General features: G+C 43.8%; 7 protein-coding genes across 7 annotated transcripts; 5 read left to right on the top strand and 2 right to left on the bottom strand.

The window, feature by feature from the left end:
• The first annotated feature begins 34 nt into the window (after positions 1 to 34).
• V1512DRAFT_142786 (transcriptional regulator TACO1-like protein) lies at positions 35 to 1,222 on the top strand. The gene is made up of 3 exons (XM_066913011.1): positions 35 to 392; positions 444 to 633; positions 685 to 1,222. Exons 1-3 carry the CDS (start codon positions 182 to 184, stop codon positions 1,163 to 1,165), a joined length of 882 nt encoding a protein of 293 aa, XP_066772389.1. The 5' UTR covers positions 35 to 181; the 3' UTR covers positions 1,166 to 1,222.
• A 57-nt stretch (positions 1,223 to 1,279) lies between these two features.
• Positions 1,280 to 3,815, bottom strand: V1512DRAFT_247257 (STE like transcription factor-domain-containing protein; the record flags this gene model as incomplete). The annotated part of the gene is made up of 3 exons (XM_066914481.1): positions 1,280 to 3,425; positions 3,477 to 3,576; positions 3,623 to 3,815. The coding sequence occupies 3 exons, from the start codon at positions 3,813 to 3,815 to the stop codon at positions 1,280 to 1,282; spliced, it is 2,439 nt and encodes an 812-aa protein (XP_066772388.1).
• A 1,353-nt stretch (positions 3,816 to 5,168) lies between these two features.
• Positions 5,169 to 5,852, top strand: V1512DRAFT_261691 (uncharacterized protein). Its single transcript, XM_066916119.1, has 2 exons — positions 5,169 to 5,246; positions 5,354 to 5,852. The coding sequence occupies exons 1-2, from the start codon at positions 5,229 to 5,231 to the stop codon at positions 5,588 to 5,590; spliced, it is 255 nt and encodes an 84-aa protein (XP_066772387.1). The 5' UTR covers positions 5,169 to 5,228; the 3' UTR covers positions 5,591 to 5,852.
• On the bottom strand, positions 5,800 to 7,471 carry V1512DRAFT_261689 (tRNA A64-2'-O-ribosylphosphate transferase). Its single transcript, XM_066916118.1, has 4 exons — positions 7,218 to 7,471; positions 7,020 to 7,170; positions 6,755 to 6,962; positions 5,800 to 6,699 (listed from the first exon to the last, which is right to left on the bottom strand). Exons 1-4 carry the CDS (start codon positions 7,381 to 7,383, stop codon positions 5,884 to 5,886), a joined length of 1,341 nt encoding a protein of 446 aa, XP_066772386.1. The 5' UTR covers positions 7,384 to 7,471; the 3' UTR covers positions 5,800 to 5,883.
• Positions 7,472 to 7,475: 4 nt separating this feature from the next.
• On the top strand, positions 7,476 to 8,726 carry V1512DRAFT_261687 (uncharacterized protein). Its single transcript, XM_066916117.1, has 4 exons — positions 7,476 to 7,950; positions 8,002 to 8,334; positions 8,382 to 8,416; positions 8,465 to 8,726. Exons 1-4 carry the CDS (start codon positions 7,587 to 7,589, stop codon positions 8,582 to 8,584), a joined length of 852 nt encoding a protein of 283 aa, XP_066772385.1. The 5' UTR covers positions 7,476 to 7,586; the 3' UTR covers positions 8,585 to 8,726.
• Positions 8,727 to 9,161: 435 nt separating this feature from the next.
• V1512DRAFT_247253 (cyclic phosphodiesterase-like protein-domain-containing protein) lies at positions 9,162 to 10,914 on the top strand (the record flags this gene model as incomplete). Its single annotated transcript, XM_066914480.1, has 9 exons — positions 9,162 to 9,203; positions 9,254 to 9,280; positions 9,329 to 9,365; positions 9,416 to 9,472; positions 9,520 to 9,602; positions 9,650 to 9,785; positions 9,835 to 9,948; positions 9,999 to 10,060; positions 10,282 to 10,914. The coding sequence occupies 9 exons, from the start codon at positions 9,162 to 9,164 to the stop codon at positions 10,912 to 10,914; spliced, it is 1,191 nt and encodes a 396-aa protein (XP_066772384.1).
• A 1,276-nt stretch (positions 10,915 to 12,190) lies between these two features.
• V1512DRAFT_247252 (major facilitator superfamily domain-containing protein) lies at positions 12,191 to 13,862 on the top strand (the record flags this gene model as incomplete). The annotated part of the gene is made up of 3 exons (XM_066914479.1): positions 12,191 to 12,372; positions 12,422 to 12,689; positions 12,741 to 13,862. The coding sequence occupies 3 exons, from the start codon at positions 12,191 to 12,193 to the stop codon at positions 13,860 to 13,862; spliced, it is 1,572 nt and encodes a 523-aa protein (XP_066772383.1).
• Between the last annotated feature and the right edge of the window lie 125 nt (positions 13,863 to 13,987).

Here is a 13,987-nt window from a genome sequence, read left to right as displayed (position 1 = left end):
CTGGCTGTATTCTAAATTGGTAATGAAGTTTGAACATACGCGTAGGAACAGTACAAATTACCCTGACTGGGACATCCCGTCTCGAAACATAGTCCAGAAATTTAGTGTACAGCTCTTCATAACTAAATTCGACTGAGAGATTAGTTCGTATCGGGTAATTTAATAGTTTGACAAACTGCTGATGTCATTTGAATGCGTCAAGGCGGTGGTCGTACGCCCTGTGTGCCGTACCAGTGTGCAGAGAGCAGCCCGGCGCGGGTTCCAGACCTCAGTTGTCGCGAGCAGTGGACATAGCAAATGGGCGACAATCAAGCACACTAAAGCTGCGAATGACGCGGCACGTAATATAGTCGCAACGAAGTTTTCGCGCATGATTGTGTCTGCCGCTAAAAGTGAGTAGTGACTCTTTGCGAACTAATTGCAGTTAATTAATTGCAACACAGTCGGTGGACCTGATCCCAGTCAGAACGCGCGACTGGCGACTACGATTGAGGCAGCCAAGAAAGCTTCCGTGACAAAGAAAGTGATTGAAAGTGCGCTTAAGCGAGCGTCGGGTGTAAGTACTGATGGCGGGAAAGCGCTCGACAGCGTCACGTACGAGGCAGTAGGTCCAAATGGCTCGGCACTAATTATGTACGTTGTACGCCTTTATATTTATATCTTGCACTACTAAACTCGACACAGTGAAGCGCTGACTGACAGCAAAGCACGAACGTTTACGTCAGTGCGATCGTGTGTAGGCAAGTCGGGCTGTCAGTTGGGTCCGGCCTTGTTTTACTTTGACCGCAAAGGCGTGATTCGCATCAACAAACGGTTGACGGCAGAAAACGCACAAACCCCGACTCCGATTGAGTTTGACGACATATTTGAGCACGCTATCGAGGCGGGTGCGGAAGACATTGAGGAAATGGAAGATGTAGATGAGGAAGACGCTAGTTTTGGCCCAATGTATCAAATCATCTGCGAAGCGACGGAAACTGCCAAAGTGGCTCAAGAGATGAAGGATGCGTTCAATTACGAAATTAGGGAAATGGGAATAGAGTACGTTCCAAAAAAGGAAAGCGTCGTCGAGTTGAACGATGACCAAGGCAAAACCATGCAGAAACTAATGTCGGCACTGGACGAGATAGAAGACGTTCAGGATGTATATACTAACGCCAAATAAAGATGCAATGTCTATAGATTTGCTCAATTTATTGTACAGGACTAATTAAAAAAAAAATAAACAATTTACTCCTACTAGTAACTCCGGTATACACAACAATAAACCAAAAACTTTTCAATAATCTATTCCTGCCTCAAGTGGTCTGTAATGTGATTGCTGCTCGTACATGTTATAGTGACGGCTGTGCTGTGGCTCATACTGCAATCCTTCCACTTCCTCATCGTCGTCTTCTTCTGTGTTTAGAACTACAGGGCTTTGCGCAGATGCCTCGTCATTGTAAACCGGTTGACGGTACGGCTGTGAAGGGTATCGCTGCCCTGGCAACGACTGTTGCTGTGTATGGTGAACTCGGCGATGATGTTGACCGCGCGACGGTGGATCGACATCATCGTACTGTGCCATCACGCTTTCGTCATCCTCCAGCTCATCTTCCTCGTCTGCTTGCGGAAATTGCCGACTGTAAAAAGAATCATCGTGCTCTGACGACTCAACGCTCGGGTGACGATAATACAGTTCCTCCTGGTGCAGCTGACGATGGCGCGCAGGTCTGGCTACTGTGGAAGCCGAAGCATTAGCTGGCACCCCGTTAGCCTGGCTGTCTGACATTGCCGTCATTTTCTCGTGCGTCCGTCGATGCTGAGTCAAGTTATCTGACCGAGAAAACTCTTTTCCGCAAATCTGGCAGCTGTAAGGACGCTCTTTGGTATGAGTGCGTACATGTCGCTTCAAATGCTCCAGCCGAGTAAAAATTCGTCCACATGCTGGCATAGGGCAAGTATGTGTTTTGCGACCACTACCATTGCCTGTGCTCGTCATGGGACTCGAACTCGCGGATGGGTATGGCTCGTGCAAGTTAGAGCGGGACTTCCTAATCTTCATCGGACCACCACCAGAATTAGAATTTGAAGTTGGCGCCTGCATAGGGTTTGCTGTCTGAAACGTCCCATGGACAGGGTAGTGAGGCGGTGAAGGCTGCTGATCCTGTTTGTACTGTTGACTCGTCTCGGTAGAAAATGGATAGTCCAGATACTGGGAGTAGTCTAAGTAGTCATTCTCGTAGTCGTACACTTCCTCTTCAGCATGAAGCAGCTCTGCATAATGTCGGTGGTGATGATGATGCGATGCTTGCTGTGGCACGTTTGAAAACTGGGAGCTCCCTCTGTAAGAATTATTATAATGCATCGTCTCCTGGTCTGCCATCATGGTCGCGACAGAGCTTGACAGTGGCATTCTGCGCTGTGGCTGGCCAGTAAAGAAGTTATTGCTAAAAGACGTCCGTCTTCTTCGTTGCTTATAAACAGGTGACCCGCTCAGCAGATTTACCTGCTGATGACTTGTAGCGTGCCGGTCGCCTACCATTGTGTTGGACAGATAGTCGTTATGACCAACACGAGATTGTCTGTAATCTGGTTTAGCAGTGCCTGGCAGGTCGTAATCAAGATATCCTTGTTGAGGAAACCCAAAATTATCGTAAAGAGTGGTGTCTTTTATCGAATTAACAGAATTCAAAGTATCAGGTGTCATTGGATCCAGCGGAACTCCAGTTCGGTGATCAAATGGCTCGTCTAATAAAGAAGATTCGAATGATGGCGCTGGCGAAGTTTCGTTCGTCATATATTGTCGATTCATAAGTACTGGATTGTTGACAATCGCCGCTGAAGGATCAATGGTATAGATTCCATTAAGATCCGGAGTACCAAAATCGTTGGGATTGGTCAAAGGCTCTGATTTGAGAACTGTCGTAGGCACCGGTGCCGGAATTGGCGGTGGCGGCATCTCCCAAGAAACGGCAGCTGGACCTGCGTTATAAGAGTCCAACATGCGCTCTGCAACGATTGATGAAGACGCAGATTGTTGAAGAGCCTTCATTAGTTGTTCAAACAGTGTTTGACTAGAGTCATATTGGAATGAAAGCGCTGGTTCTGAAACGGCCTCTGTCGTTGTTTCTTGATCAAGGCTTTCGCGCTTCAAGTCGCGCTCTAGTGCATCTAAGAAGAGACGGTCATGTGGAACACTAAACCAGTTAAAAACCTTTTGCTTCTTTTGAGTTCGGATGCAGTTATTCTTGTAGAGCAGTTCAAGAAACGGCGACTTTGGCTCTTCCAAAAGAGCATCATCGTTGCCCGGCTTTAAATTTCTGAGATCCGAAAAAATGCCTTCTTCAAATTTCTTTGGGTTTTTGACCGGCCGACCAAATGCTTGAAACCTGAACGTCATACATCTGACAATATCTGTTCCGGTGATGTAAAACACTCCATTCCTAAAACTGTCAATTGCGATTCAGGTAGTCTTAATCGAATTGCGGGCTTACCATAGAACACAAGTGACATATTCTTGAGTAGGCAATTGGAATCGATTGAACATCTCCTTTGGCATCATTTGTGCCGGAGCACTTGCCAGAAATATTTTTACTAAATTCAGTTAGCATTAGTGTGATCGAGTTTGTTAAGCACTGACATTTGTCCACTTCTTTTAACGCGTTGATTGTATCTGGTGACAACAGGTCCTGTGCCTCTGCTGACATCATGAAAGTTTCTGGACGAGTATCGTGCGTGACTTGTGCAAGAGAAGCCTGTGCCAATGGTGAAGGGACGGAAATTTGCGATGCTGGGGCTAGAGGTGAAGGAACTGTGACTTGTGGATTTGCCATTTTTTCAAAGTTGGACTTGATAGAGATATAAGTGTTCGGAACAGAGTAAATGCGGCAGGACTTTTTGACTCAAATCCAGTTATTCCGGGTTCAGTCTTAGTTGCTTAAATAAGATGTTCTTCTGGAAGCCTCAAATATGAATCTGAAAGACAAAGTAGTTTGAGGCTATAGTGATGAGGCTAGAAATCGACTATAATATGAAATGGAAAGGTTTCTGTTGTGTTTGCTAGTGGTACTGCGCACTTGTATGCAATCGTATCTAGCACATGTAAATTCTTTGAAAGTATATAGATGGAAATGGTCGATCGAATATGTGGTTAGACAATCTAACTGCGTGGCAACGAAAGAGTGAATTTTCAGTTGCAATACAACACGCGTTAATATAACACGCAATTCTTATTAATGACTGTTGAAGTTCGTTGAACAACACCGAAAAAAAAGGGTTGTTGTGCGATATAAATTGACGCTGGATAACCAGGGAGAAAAAGGGGGGGAAGGAAAATGAAAGTGAGAGAGCGGGTCGCGTCAAACGAGGACTGATTCTGATTGAAGCAGCCAAACTGATAAAGCTTATAATCAGAAGAGGCGAACTAAAAAACTATTTTAGCAAATTGAATTGAAATCACGTTTTAAAATCGTCAAAAAACAGCAGAAACGGGAAAAAAGAAAAGAGAGAAAAACGATGAACGATTTGCACCTGCGAACGGGTTAGACGAACTGCCGTTTTCGGTCAGCGGCGAAAGATTGAAGCCGAGTGTGCCTGACTAGAGCTGCATGTAAAGGTCATAGCTCAATTAAGGTTTGAGCTTATTTTTTATTTAAGCATTGACGTCATGTCCTGATCCTGATAAACACTGACATACGCGAAGATCGATAGTTTAATACTTGAACAAATGAATATTTAACTATCTGATAAAAGAAGCGACAGAAATCAGTGTGTAATTAGTATTGAAAGTCTATAAAATTCGTACATTGTGAGGTTCAATTTCACTTGGCCTTAAACACGTATTACTTTGACGTGTTTATGCCACATAAGTATATTATTTTATTTTATCAATAGCCAATGAACGTAGATACAGCCGCAACCCTTATCGCCGCTTGTAAATCTTGAACAGCATTTGGCACCTTTAGCAGGCCGATAATTATATTATTAACATGTGGATAAAGTATGTTTTAACTTATAAATAAAATAATTTTTATTTTGCAAACTTGACAATGCAAATTGAGACTTGTGTCAGTATGACTTAAATGTGCAAATAATTTTTGTCTATGCCATAAATACAAGTGTACGAGTGGAATATGCAGAGATAACCATTCATGCGAGAGTTTACGCGCTGCTCTCGAAAAATCCCTGCCTTTAAACACACTTTCATACTTAACTCCTATTCATCTTCACCCTCACATCAACCAAAAATGAAGCCAGTTGTTTCTGTAAGTTCATTCATATTATTCATTCATTGTGACACTTTAATGTTTTGACAATTTTGAATTGTGTCAACCGCCAAATTTGAAACGGAAGGACTAATCAATGTTTATAGGCCGGATACGCTTGGTGCTGCACCGTTCTCTCCGTCTTCGGAATCATCATTCTCTGTGCCCTTGCTGGTTTCTTCTTGTCCGGCTCTGAGGCTTTCCTTGGTTCTACTGAAGACCCTCCATCTGGCCAGCCCGTTGCCGTCAACTTGTTCGGCGGTGCTATTATCTACGCTCTTTTCCTCGCCTTCTGCGGTTGCCAGATCGTCATGCACAAGAGACAGCCAAGAATCGAATTATAAGTTTGTTCTTAGTCTCCAAAAATCATATTGTGTTTTCAGTTGTTTGATGTTTGATAAATAGAGATGTACATCCTTTTTCTAGTTTAGAAAGGGCATTCGTGGTAGTTGATGGTAGACGATAAAGCTTACCAGTGAATATTTCGTCTGCTGGTCGTGTGGGTTTCGTTTGCTGGTGTAATTTTTTGGGGGTTATCTTACAATACATTGTCTTTGTCATCGAATCCGTGAATTTACGTATTCTACGGTGCTTTTAATTTATGATAGACTTCTCGTATCACTTTTCCAGCTTTTTCTTAACTCATAAGAAACGCATTAACAGCTTGTAAAGTCGCCCGACTTGGATTAACCTTTCTTTGTGTGATGATGAATGTCAAACGTTTACGGATTGTGTCCTTGTCCACTCGCAACACCTTTGACTTATCTGCCCGTAGTTTGCCGTCATCATCATGGTATAAAGCCATGATTGTAAGTGCAGCGCCAACAGCAAAGTCGCTTCCCGAATTGCACACAATTAGAACTGCCTCGGCATCTTTATCGATCGCTCTGGTGTAAAAATCCGTCACAGAAGCCAACTCAGTACGCAATCGTTTGCTGCCTTTCTTGCCATCCGGCAACGAAAGCCTTAATACATTTTGGCCTTTGTCTTCGGTAGATGGGCTGATAGATGTAGAAAGATCAATGACGTACTGAAAACGACCGTACTTCTGTCCCTTTCGACCAATCCATATTCCAGACTCACCAATGCCACTCACATCGTAAGAATCTGCTTCCTTAGAAGTACTTTTAAGCGCTTTATTCTGCAGAAGCTCCTCAACCTCCAAATCTGACGCGGTCAGTAGCAGCTCTTTGTTTGACCAAAACAAGGTTGGGGTCAATGTGCTCGCCCATTCTTCATGGTCGTCTGCTGCGCCTTGTACATAAGTGTAGCCAAGACGTCGTTCACTTCCATCAAGAACCATGCGTGACGCCGTGCAGAGAACAATAGTATAAAATTCACTGCTTTTAGGTGGCTCCGACGGTAGTACTAATTTAGGATCCGGCGTAACCCATATCGGTCGGAGTGGTTTATCCAGCTTGGACTTCAGTCTCACAAGATCAACTCCAGAATTCTAAAGTATAAGTACTTATTTCTACTACTGAGCTACTGTTGTATGAAGAACTTACAACAAAACTCTCAACCATCTCGTCCATTCGAGACTCAATCTGTGCCCTCTCGGATGACGGCACCGACTGCCGAGGAAGATGAAGTACTCCACACTCGATATCACTTGCAAACAATGAGCGATTTATGACAGAACACCATATCGGAATAGTCTTTGAAAGTGAATCAGGCATTCGTTTACCTCGCCGAGTCGAATCAACAATGACGACGCTGGTACGGCATTAGCATGCCGCTCTTAAATCCTCTTGAGTCCTCTCGCTACCTTACCCTCCCCGTTCAATAGCTAAGTCTATTATGTGCAGGTTCAGTCTTCGAGTGCTGAAATTCCATTGTCCTGTATGGCCGTCTGTGCTTTTGAAATACACTGACTCTTCAATCTTGTCTGGACTGATATACCACCGTCCACATCTTTCATTGGCTATAAAGTCAGCTTTCAAGTTTCTGACTGTAGATTAAATTACTGACCAACAAGTGGTAGGTCATACGCAGCAGCTACTTCAAGCACAAATTCTGAATCATGTGCAATCGAGTTCAAGCGGTTATGAACACTGCGAGAATCTTTTCTTAAATACTTTGAGACCGAAGCAAATACGTGTGAGTCTGCTATCGCTGAATCCAATGCATAGTTCATTGACTCTATATGATCATTTCAGATCCTTCTTGCCGCATAAATTAAAGTGTTGTATAGAGAAAGTCTCGGTAAATTTAAGGTTTAAAGCTTGAGACTGAGGGGAGTTCGGGGTCCCGGTAGCCCGTTCTTTATCCCAACTCTTTAGGGCGGAAACACAGCCTATCCAGGCATATCTAACATTAAAGAATTAGTGATTGCAGGATATGGCCACTATTTCTGGGCCTCGCACTCGGCGCCCAGGTCAATTCCCAGTGTACCAGTACATAAAGACATGCGAACATGCCGACTCGCAGTGCGCCCTCAGTTTTGAGACTTGCTGCTGGTGTTTGGACAAGCGACCTCATAGTGCGACCGGCAAATACGATGTGTATATTGACGGCCGTGGTACTGTCAACGAAGGAGCACGCTGGGGTATGTATTGCACGCCTTGCAAGGCGTATTGGGCGGCACGTACACACGAGTCTGCGACCGAGTACACAGAGCGAAGTCAAGTGACTGTCGACCGGCGACGGTATAATCAGCATGCGCGAAATGCGTATGGAACGATGCAGGAGCTGTCGAGTGATGGTTGGTTGTGTGTCTGTGTCATTGATGCGGTAAACTAATCACATGTTGTAGATTACGTTTCTCCGGTCACGGCAATGTTCCAACGTGCAGTTGTATGGCAACAGCGTATTCAGGAAAGAGAGGCATCAGAGCAAGCAGATCGGGAGCGAAGACTGCAGACCGGTGAAGCTCTGTCTGTGGGTGACGAATTACAAGAGCAACAACAGCTTGAACAGATCTTGCGCGGACAGGTACCGATTCCAGTACCTCCTCCGGTGCCAGACCAGCAATCTGCTGAACTTGAAATGACGTTGGACCGGCCTTCAAGGCCAGAGCCAATGTCTTCTGAGGACTTGAATGTGAATGTTGAGTGCAAGGTCTGCTTTTCTCAAGCAGCAGACACAGGTATGATCTATAATTTCACTGCTTTACTATGCCTTACAACTATTTAGTGTTTTTGCCTTGTGCGCATTTAGCGGTTTGCGAGGTACGTTACTCGACTTGAACATTATTGAACAGGTACTAACAAACATAGTGGTGCGCCGATGAAATCGCTCCTATGCCTATCCGTAATCGTCCGCTTGCTCATAGCGGCAAATTGTGCCCAATTTGCCGACAGTTAATTAAAAAGAAGTTGAAAGTGTACAGAGTTTGAACTGATTATTCAGTATGGTGTTTGGATTTCATATGCATTTGGTCGTTGGTGTTTGATTTTTTCTTCTTTGCATTTCTACAATGCCTAAAGTTTTACTGATGAAAATTCATGAAATAATTTGAACTCTCTTTTTTGTATTTTATCAGTTGATTTTTGGTCGTAATTCGCTTTTTAAACATTCTGTAAAATATTGGAGAATTTATTTTAAATTCTCATTGACCTGCTGCGGTTCCGTCATAGCATGTCATGGACCTCACAAACTATCGATTTATCAAGAAATAAATTACTAAGCTTTCCGACAAGTTTTTTGCGTTAATAACATCAATTATTGCAAGTCCACCACAGCAATAGCCCAGTAGATGAGCCTATAGTTATTCGGTTGATTGAAGTTCGTACAAATGAAAGCCGCTTTACGAGCGGCTTTAGATGCAGCAGATGCAGCCAACTTCGTGTTCGCACTATTGTGGTCGAGCCAGTAGCAAGTGTTGGACCGTTGTTTAGACTACGTTGAGTTACAGGTAAGACTTTTTCTGTATAGCGATAGATTGCGTTTTTAATAAAGTATGTAGGAAGTGCAATGGATTTGACAAAAGCCAGGATCGAAGAGGTTAAAGATCTGGTATGTGAGGTGGAACGGAGAGAGGAGGCGATGATTAACAAAAACCACAGAAATTGGAAGACGCAAAATGGATTAAGGCAAATATGATTTGATACCACAATTGACACTTGTTTAATCAATTACAGATACAAAAGGTGTTTTACAAGGATCCGCTTGGAAAAGGTCTGTTGTAGGGATTCAAGAGAAAGTGCCCGGTTGCTAACTCGTGCCAGCTCGTGACTGGGAATTTGCATCGCGTCAGACTCGAGTCGAGGGAAGTGATATTGACGGTGAGTGAGCATTTGGAATTTTAAAGTTCAGAGCCTAATCGTATTAGGCGTTGCTATCCTGGCAATCATCGAACGGCCTACCGGTCCTGAAATTTTGTTGCAGCGCCAGTTTCGCCCACCCGTGAAAGGAGTACGCAAGAGAATTGACAGTATGCGACGAAACTAACGAAAGAAAAGGTCGTGATTGAGTTCCCGGCCGGGTTGCTAGACGCAAATGAGACACCAGAAGAATGTGCGGAACGCGAGCTGCTTGAAGAGACAGGCTATATTGGCAAGGCTTTCCATAGTAGTCCTATTCTGTTTTGTGATCCTGGTATGAGTTTGATTCATTAGTCCACATATTCTGACTTACATTTACATAGGTTTCTGCAACACCAACATGAAGCTTGTGCATGTGTCTATTGACATGACTGACCCACGAAATCAATCACCAAAGCAACAACTTGAAGATGGCGAGTTTATCGAGAATTTCACTGGTAAGTTGATGTGTACTATATTGTGACTTGTGGTCTGACGCAGTTCGAAGTGCCTTTGAAAATGTTCCCAGAGAAGCTAGAAGAGTTTGCTAGCCAGGGGTTTATTCTTGATGTGCGCGTATCTAATATCGCATCAGGAATTTTGGTCGCCAGAAAATATGCTTTGTAGATAATGGTCTAAAATTTAAAAGACTAAAGTGCAGCTTTGAGTTGAAGTTCGGGATATGAGACAAGTGTAGTAGTGGTCGCCGCAATATAAGCGGCTGAATTTTGCTCTCAAACAAGTGGGATGTGCATCGCAACTCAGTACATAAAACAAACTCTGACACTTAGGAAAGTAGTTCAATCGATCAACACGGTCGTAATACAGCGCGACGAGAGACCACAATGGGATTTTCATATTCTTTGTGGTTGCTACCGCCAATTCAAAGCGACGAGTTTACGAAGACAAAAGACATTTTGAACGCCTTCATCAATGAGTCCCACCCAGGCCCGCGATTCGATCCACACGTCACAGTAACAAGCAATATTCCATTATCAACAGATGCCGATGCTTTGATTGCCGATGTCGCAACGTATATTACTGACCTGACATTAACTGCCACAAAAGTCAAATTTGGGAATCTCTACGTCAAGTGTGCGTATCTACAGATTGAAAAGACAGACGAGCTGCGGGAATTTGCAGTTCGCGTGAGACAGAAATACGTTCCTACAGAAACAAATGCCGCAAAGTGGGGTATTGAGGATTACGACCCACATCTGAGTTTGATCTACAGCGATATGATACCGTTTGACAGCGGGTACCAAAAAATAGTGGAGGACACTGTATGCAAAGTATTTAATGACAACCGGCCACTAACCTGGACGAATGGGCGGCTAGCACTGGTCAAATGTGTCGGGCCGGTAGAGGAATGGGAAACTGTTTCCTATGTGGATGTGCAGACGCCGGTCAAGCAGTACAGATGAGACGACATCGTCTAGTGAGTGCAGTGGGACCGGGCAAAGTGACGTAGTAGATTAAGGTGTAGTAGCACATAGAACAACAGGTTGGTCCAATAGTATTCTATAACACATGAAGTAATGGCATATGAGAGAGCGATGTATGAAACTCTGGGTACTTGCTTCTACAGAGTACACTATAATAAAGGTGGGACCGTGTCGAATCTGTGTTTAGAGGATGCGTATACATACGTCCGGGTAACTTAATATAATATCACGACGACGCTGTTTCCAACTAAGCTTATTCGATACAAAGTTTAAGCAGTTTCTCCTATCTTATTAACTGAACCTGAGAGCGCTAGTGGGGGAGCAGTGGCTGTCCCCCTAAGCGAAGAAGTTACAATAGTAAATTCAAAGTGAAAAAAGCATTAGCATATCCAAAACCTTCTTTTTTTTCCAAGGTATCACAATATGATTTATCATGGAATAGGCTAGGGTGAATAATGGGAGCATCTACATTGAGAGAGCGTTGGCCGCGATGTATTACGCACAGAAAATGCGAGATGTATGTATGGCCTAGGCGTGCATGGGAGCGCTAGAGCAAATAAGGGAAGAAAATAAACGGATGATTTGATTTACAAGTAATACCCCCACAAAGATTGAACCATTTGAGCTGTATGTCTGGTGGATCACTCATTAAATTGGGAGGTTTAAACAGCTACAGCAGTAGCCGCAGAACGTTTTCGCGCTCTTATCGACACGGCTTGCAACCTTGAAGCGACCGTAGATCGCAATCACAAAGTAGAGCTAAACTTTGACAAGTAGAATCCCGCATTGGTAGGGTTGGTTTTCAAAAATAGTTCAGTACTCAATAATTGGTCACGATAGTCTTTTCTGTATGGGCAAAAATGAGTAAGTAATTACAAAATAGCTGTTACAATCACATGAGGCTGATAGGGGTATCGCTGCTATTCTTCATTGTGTTTGAATGATATGTCCGAGCTTGGTACATCCGCCATCAAGCTTAAGCTCGGTGATTGTCCCGAGCAAACGAAACACGATCAGAGCGTCAGTTTTATACGGACCATGCACGATAAACTAACTGTCTTATCTTTCCCCTGCATTTTACTCCCATCGGCTATATTCTTATGCGGTTTAGTATCAATCAATCTGTCATGACAAGCTCTTCTAGACTTGCAAATGTATAAATTGTCTTGTATTGTCTGCTGTACGTTCTGTTCTTCTGTTTAGCTCTGTGCACTACTGGTTTACATCTGTCACTTTCTGTTGTCTTCATTAAACAATGTTTTGTAAGAAACGCACTGTGGAGCCTGATGGGCGACCAGCTCCCATCTTGGAATCTCCGGAAGAGAATCGCAATCGCAAGCGATCTGCCGGAACCAGAGTGCTAGAGCGTATTTGGGATTCATTTGGCAAGGTCGGTGAGGAGCGCAGTTTCTTGTTGAAATTGGACATGTTCCTTCTGTGAGTTGTCAGTATCTTTACATGTAATTAAGTTTAACATCTGATATAGTCTTTACATCGTTCTGTCTTATCTGATCAAGACTCTTGACTCTACCAACGTCAACAACGCATACGTCAGTGGCATGAAGGAAGATCTTTCACTTTATGGCAACGAGCTCAGTTTGTTCTCAACTTTCTACTCTATTGGATATTTCCTTGGTTCAGTTCCATCTCAAATTTTGATCAACCGCGTTCGACCTTCGCTTGTCATCCCAAGTATTGAGATTCTCTGGAGTGCTGTCACTGTTACAACCGCTGCTTGCCAGACTGCTAAGACTGTATGATCCGTAAATTTTGTATAGTATGAGGGCTGCGGCTAACAGTAACAGGTCTATGCTGTTCGTCTTATCATGGGTCTACTAGAGGCATCTATCTTCCCTAGTTTCAGTCACATCATTGGCAGTTGGTACACTCCCACTGAGCTTGGAAAGCGTTACTCACTGTTTTACATGGCTCAGCCATTGGCCAACATGTTCTCTGGTTACATTCAGGCAGGTGTCTACACTTCTTTGAACGGGGTGCACGGACTTGCTGGATGGAGATGGCTCTTCATCATTGACGGAATTATTTCAGTTCCTGTCGCTGCTTACGGATTCATTGCGCTCCCTGATTATCCCAACAAATGCAGAGCTATCTATCTTAACGACAGAGAACTTTTGATTGCCAACATGCGTATGGACCGTGTTGGACGTCGTGCGCCGGAAAAGATTACCGTCAAGGGTTTCTTCGGTATCTGGAAGTCATGGAGGCCATACTTGTTCTTGACACTATACCAGTTGGATCTTTTAACTTTCTACTTCCAGTACTTTAACTTGTATCTTAAGAGTCTTGGTAACTACAGTGTCCAGGAGCTGAACCTTATCCCAACTGGTGGTTATGCCGTCGCTCTCGTGTCAGGCTATGTCATTGGTAGTATTTCAGACACAATTGGAATGAGATGGCCTGGTTGGCTGTTTGCGTGTTGTTGCAAGTTTGTTGGTTGCACTATTTTGGCTGTCTGGCCTGAAGGCTTTCATGTCAAAATGTTTGGTTTCTTCATCGGGTACATTGGCTACGCTGGATTCCCGCTTCTTCTCACGTGGGCTTCTGAGGCTTTCCAAGATGACCCACAGTCTCGTGGTGTCATGGTCGGCTGGGGTAACTGTATCAACATGATATTTGGTTTCTGGTGGGCCATTGTTGTCTACCCTGCTGAGGAGGCACCTACCTATACGGTTGGTTACAGGCTTATATCGCCCATGGCTGGTTTAGAAATCGTTCTCATTGGCGCTTTTTACTACATGATTAAGCGTGAGCAAAGGGTTAAGAGAATGGTTATCAATGAGTATGGTCTTGCGGTCAAAAAGGACTCGTTGGCTGACCTTGTTGGTGACACGTCGGAGACCGAGTCGATTGACAAGAAGTCTGAGACTAGAGTTGCAACCATGGAGAAGCCTGAGGATCTTGCTTAAATGTAGTCTTTATTAGATTTTTCACTGTTATGTTTCCATTTGAATGGCTTAATGTATTTATTCTACGATATGATGTGTGCTGTAGTGAAGAGTGAGAACACAGGTTTAGTGCTGTTAGGGTTAGA

Source organism: Lipomyces arxii, assembly GCF_038497795.1.
Source record: "Lipomyces arxii strain Phaff 12-163 unplaced genomic scaffold V1512scaffold_5, whole genome shotgun sequence".
NCBI lineage: Eukaryota > Fungi > Ascomycota > Lipomycetes > Lipomycetales > Lipomycetaceae > Lipomyces > Lipomyces arxii.
The sequence above is the reverse complement of the archived record's forward strand: the minus strand, read 5'-3'. Positions and strand labels throughout refer to the sequence as shown.

Excerpts from the sequence above, each read along its gene's own strand:
- V1512DRAFT_142786 (XM_066913011.1), top strand. The coding sequence starts at position 182 with ATGTCATTTGAATGCGTCAAGGCGGTGGTCGTACGCCCTGTGTGCCGT. Across the intron at positions 393-443 it reads GATTGTGTCTGCCGCTAAAA|TCGGTGGACCTGATCCCAGT; the intron begins GTGAGTAGTGAC and ends ATTGCAACACAG. Across the intron at positions 634-684 it reads AATGGCTCGGCACTAATTAT|TGAAGCGCTGACTGACAGCA; the intron begins GTACGTTGTACG and ends AACTCGACACAG.
- V1512DRAFT_261689 (XM_066916118.1), bottom strand. The coding sequence starts at position 7,383 with ATGAACTATGCATTGGATTCAGCGATAGCAGACTCACACGTATTTGCT. Across the intron at positions 7,171-7,217 it reads GTATGACCTACCACTTGTTG|CCAATGAAAGATGTGGACGG; the intron begins GTCAGTAATTTA and ends CTGACTTTATAG. Across the intron at positions 6,700-6,754 it reads AGATGGTTGAGAGTTTTGTT|AATTCTGGAGTTGATCTTGT; the intron begins GTAAGTTCTTCA and ends CTTATACTTTAG.
- V1512DRAFT_261687 (XM_066916117.1), top strand. The coding sequence starts at position 7,587 with ATGGCCACTATTTCTGGGCCTCGCACTCGGCGCCCAGGTCAATTCCCA. Across the intron at positions 7,951-8,001 it reads GCAGGAGCTGTCGAGTGATG|ATTACGTTTCTCCGGTCACG; the intron begins GTTGGTTGTGTG and ends CACATGTTGTAG. Across the intron at positions 8,417-8,464 it reads CGCATTTAGCGGTTTGCGAG|TGGTGCGCCGATGAAATCGC; the intron begins GTACGTTACTCG and ends TAACAAACATAG.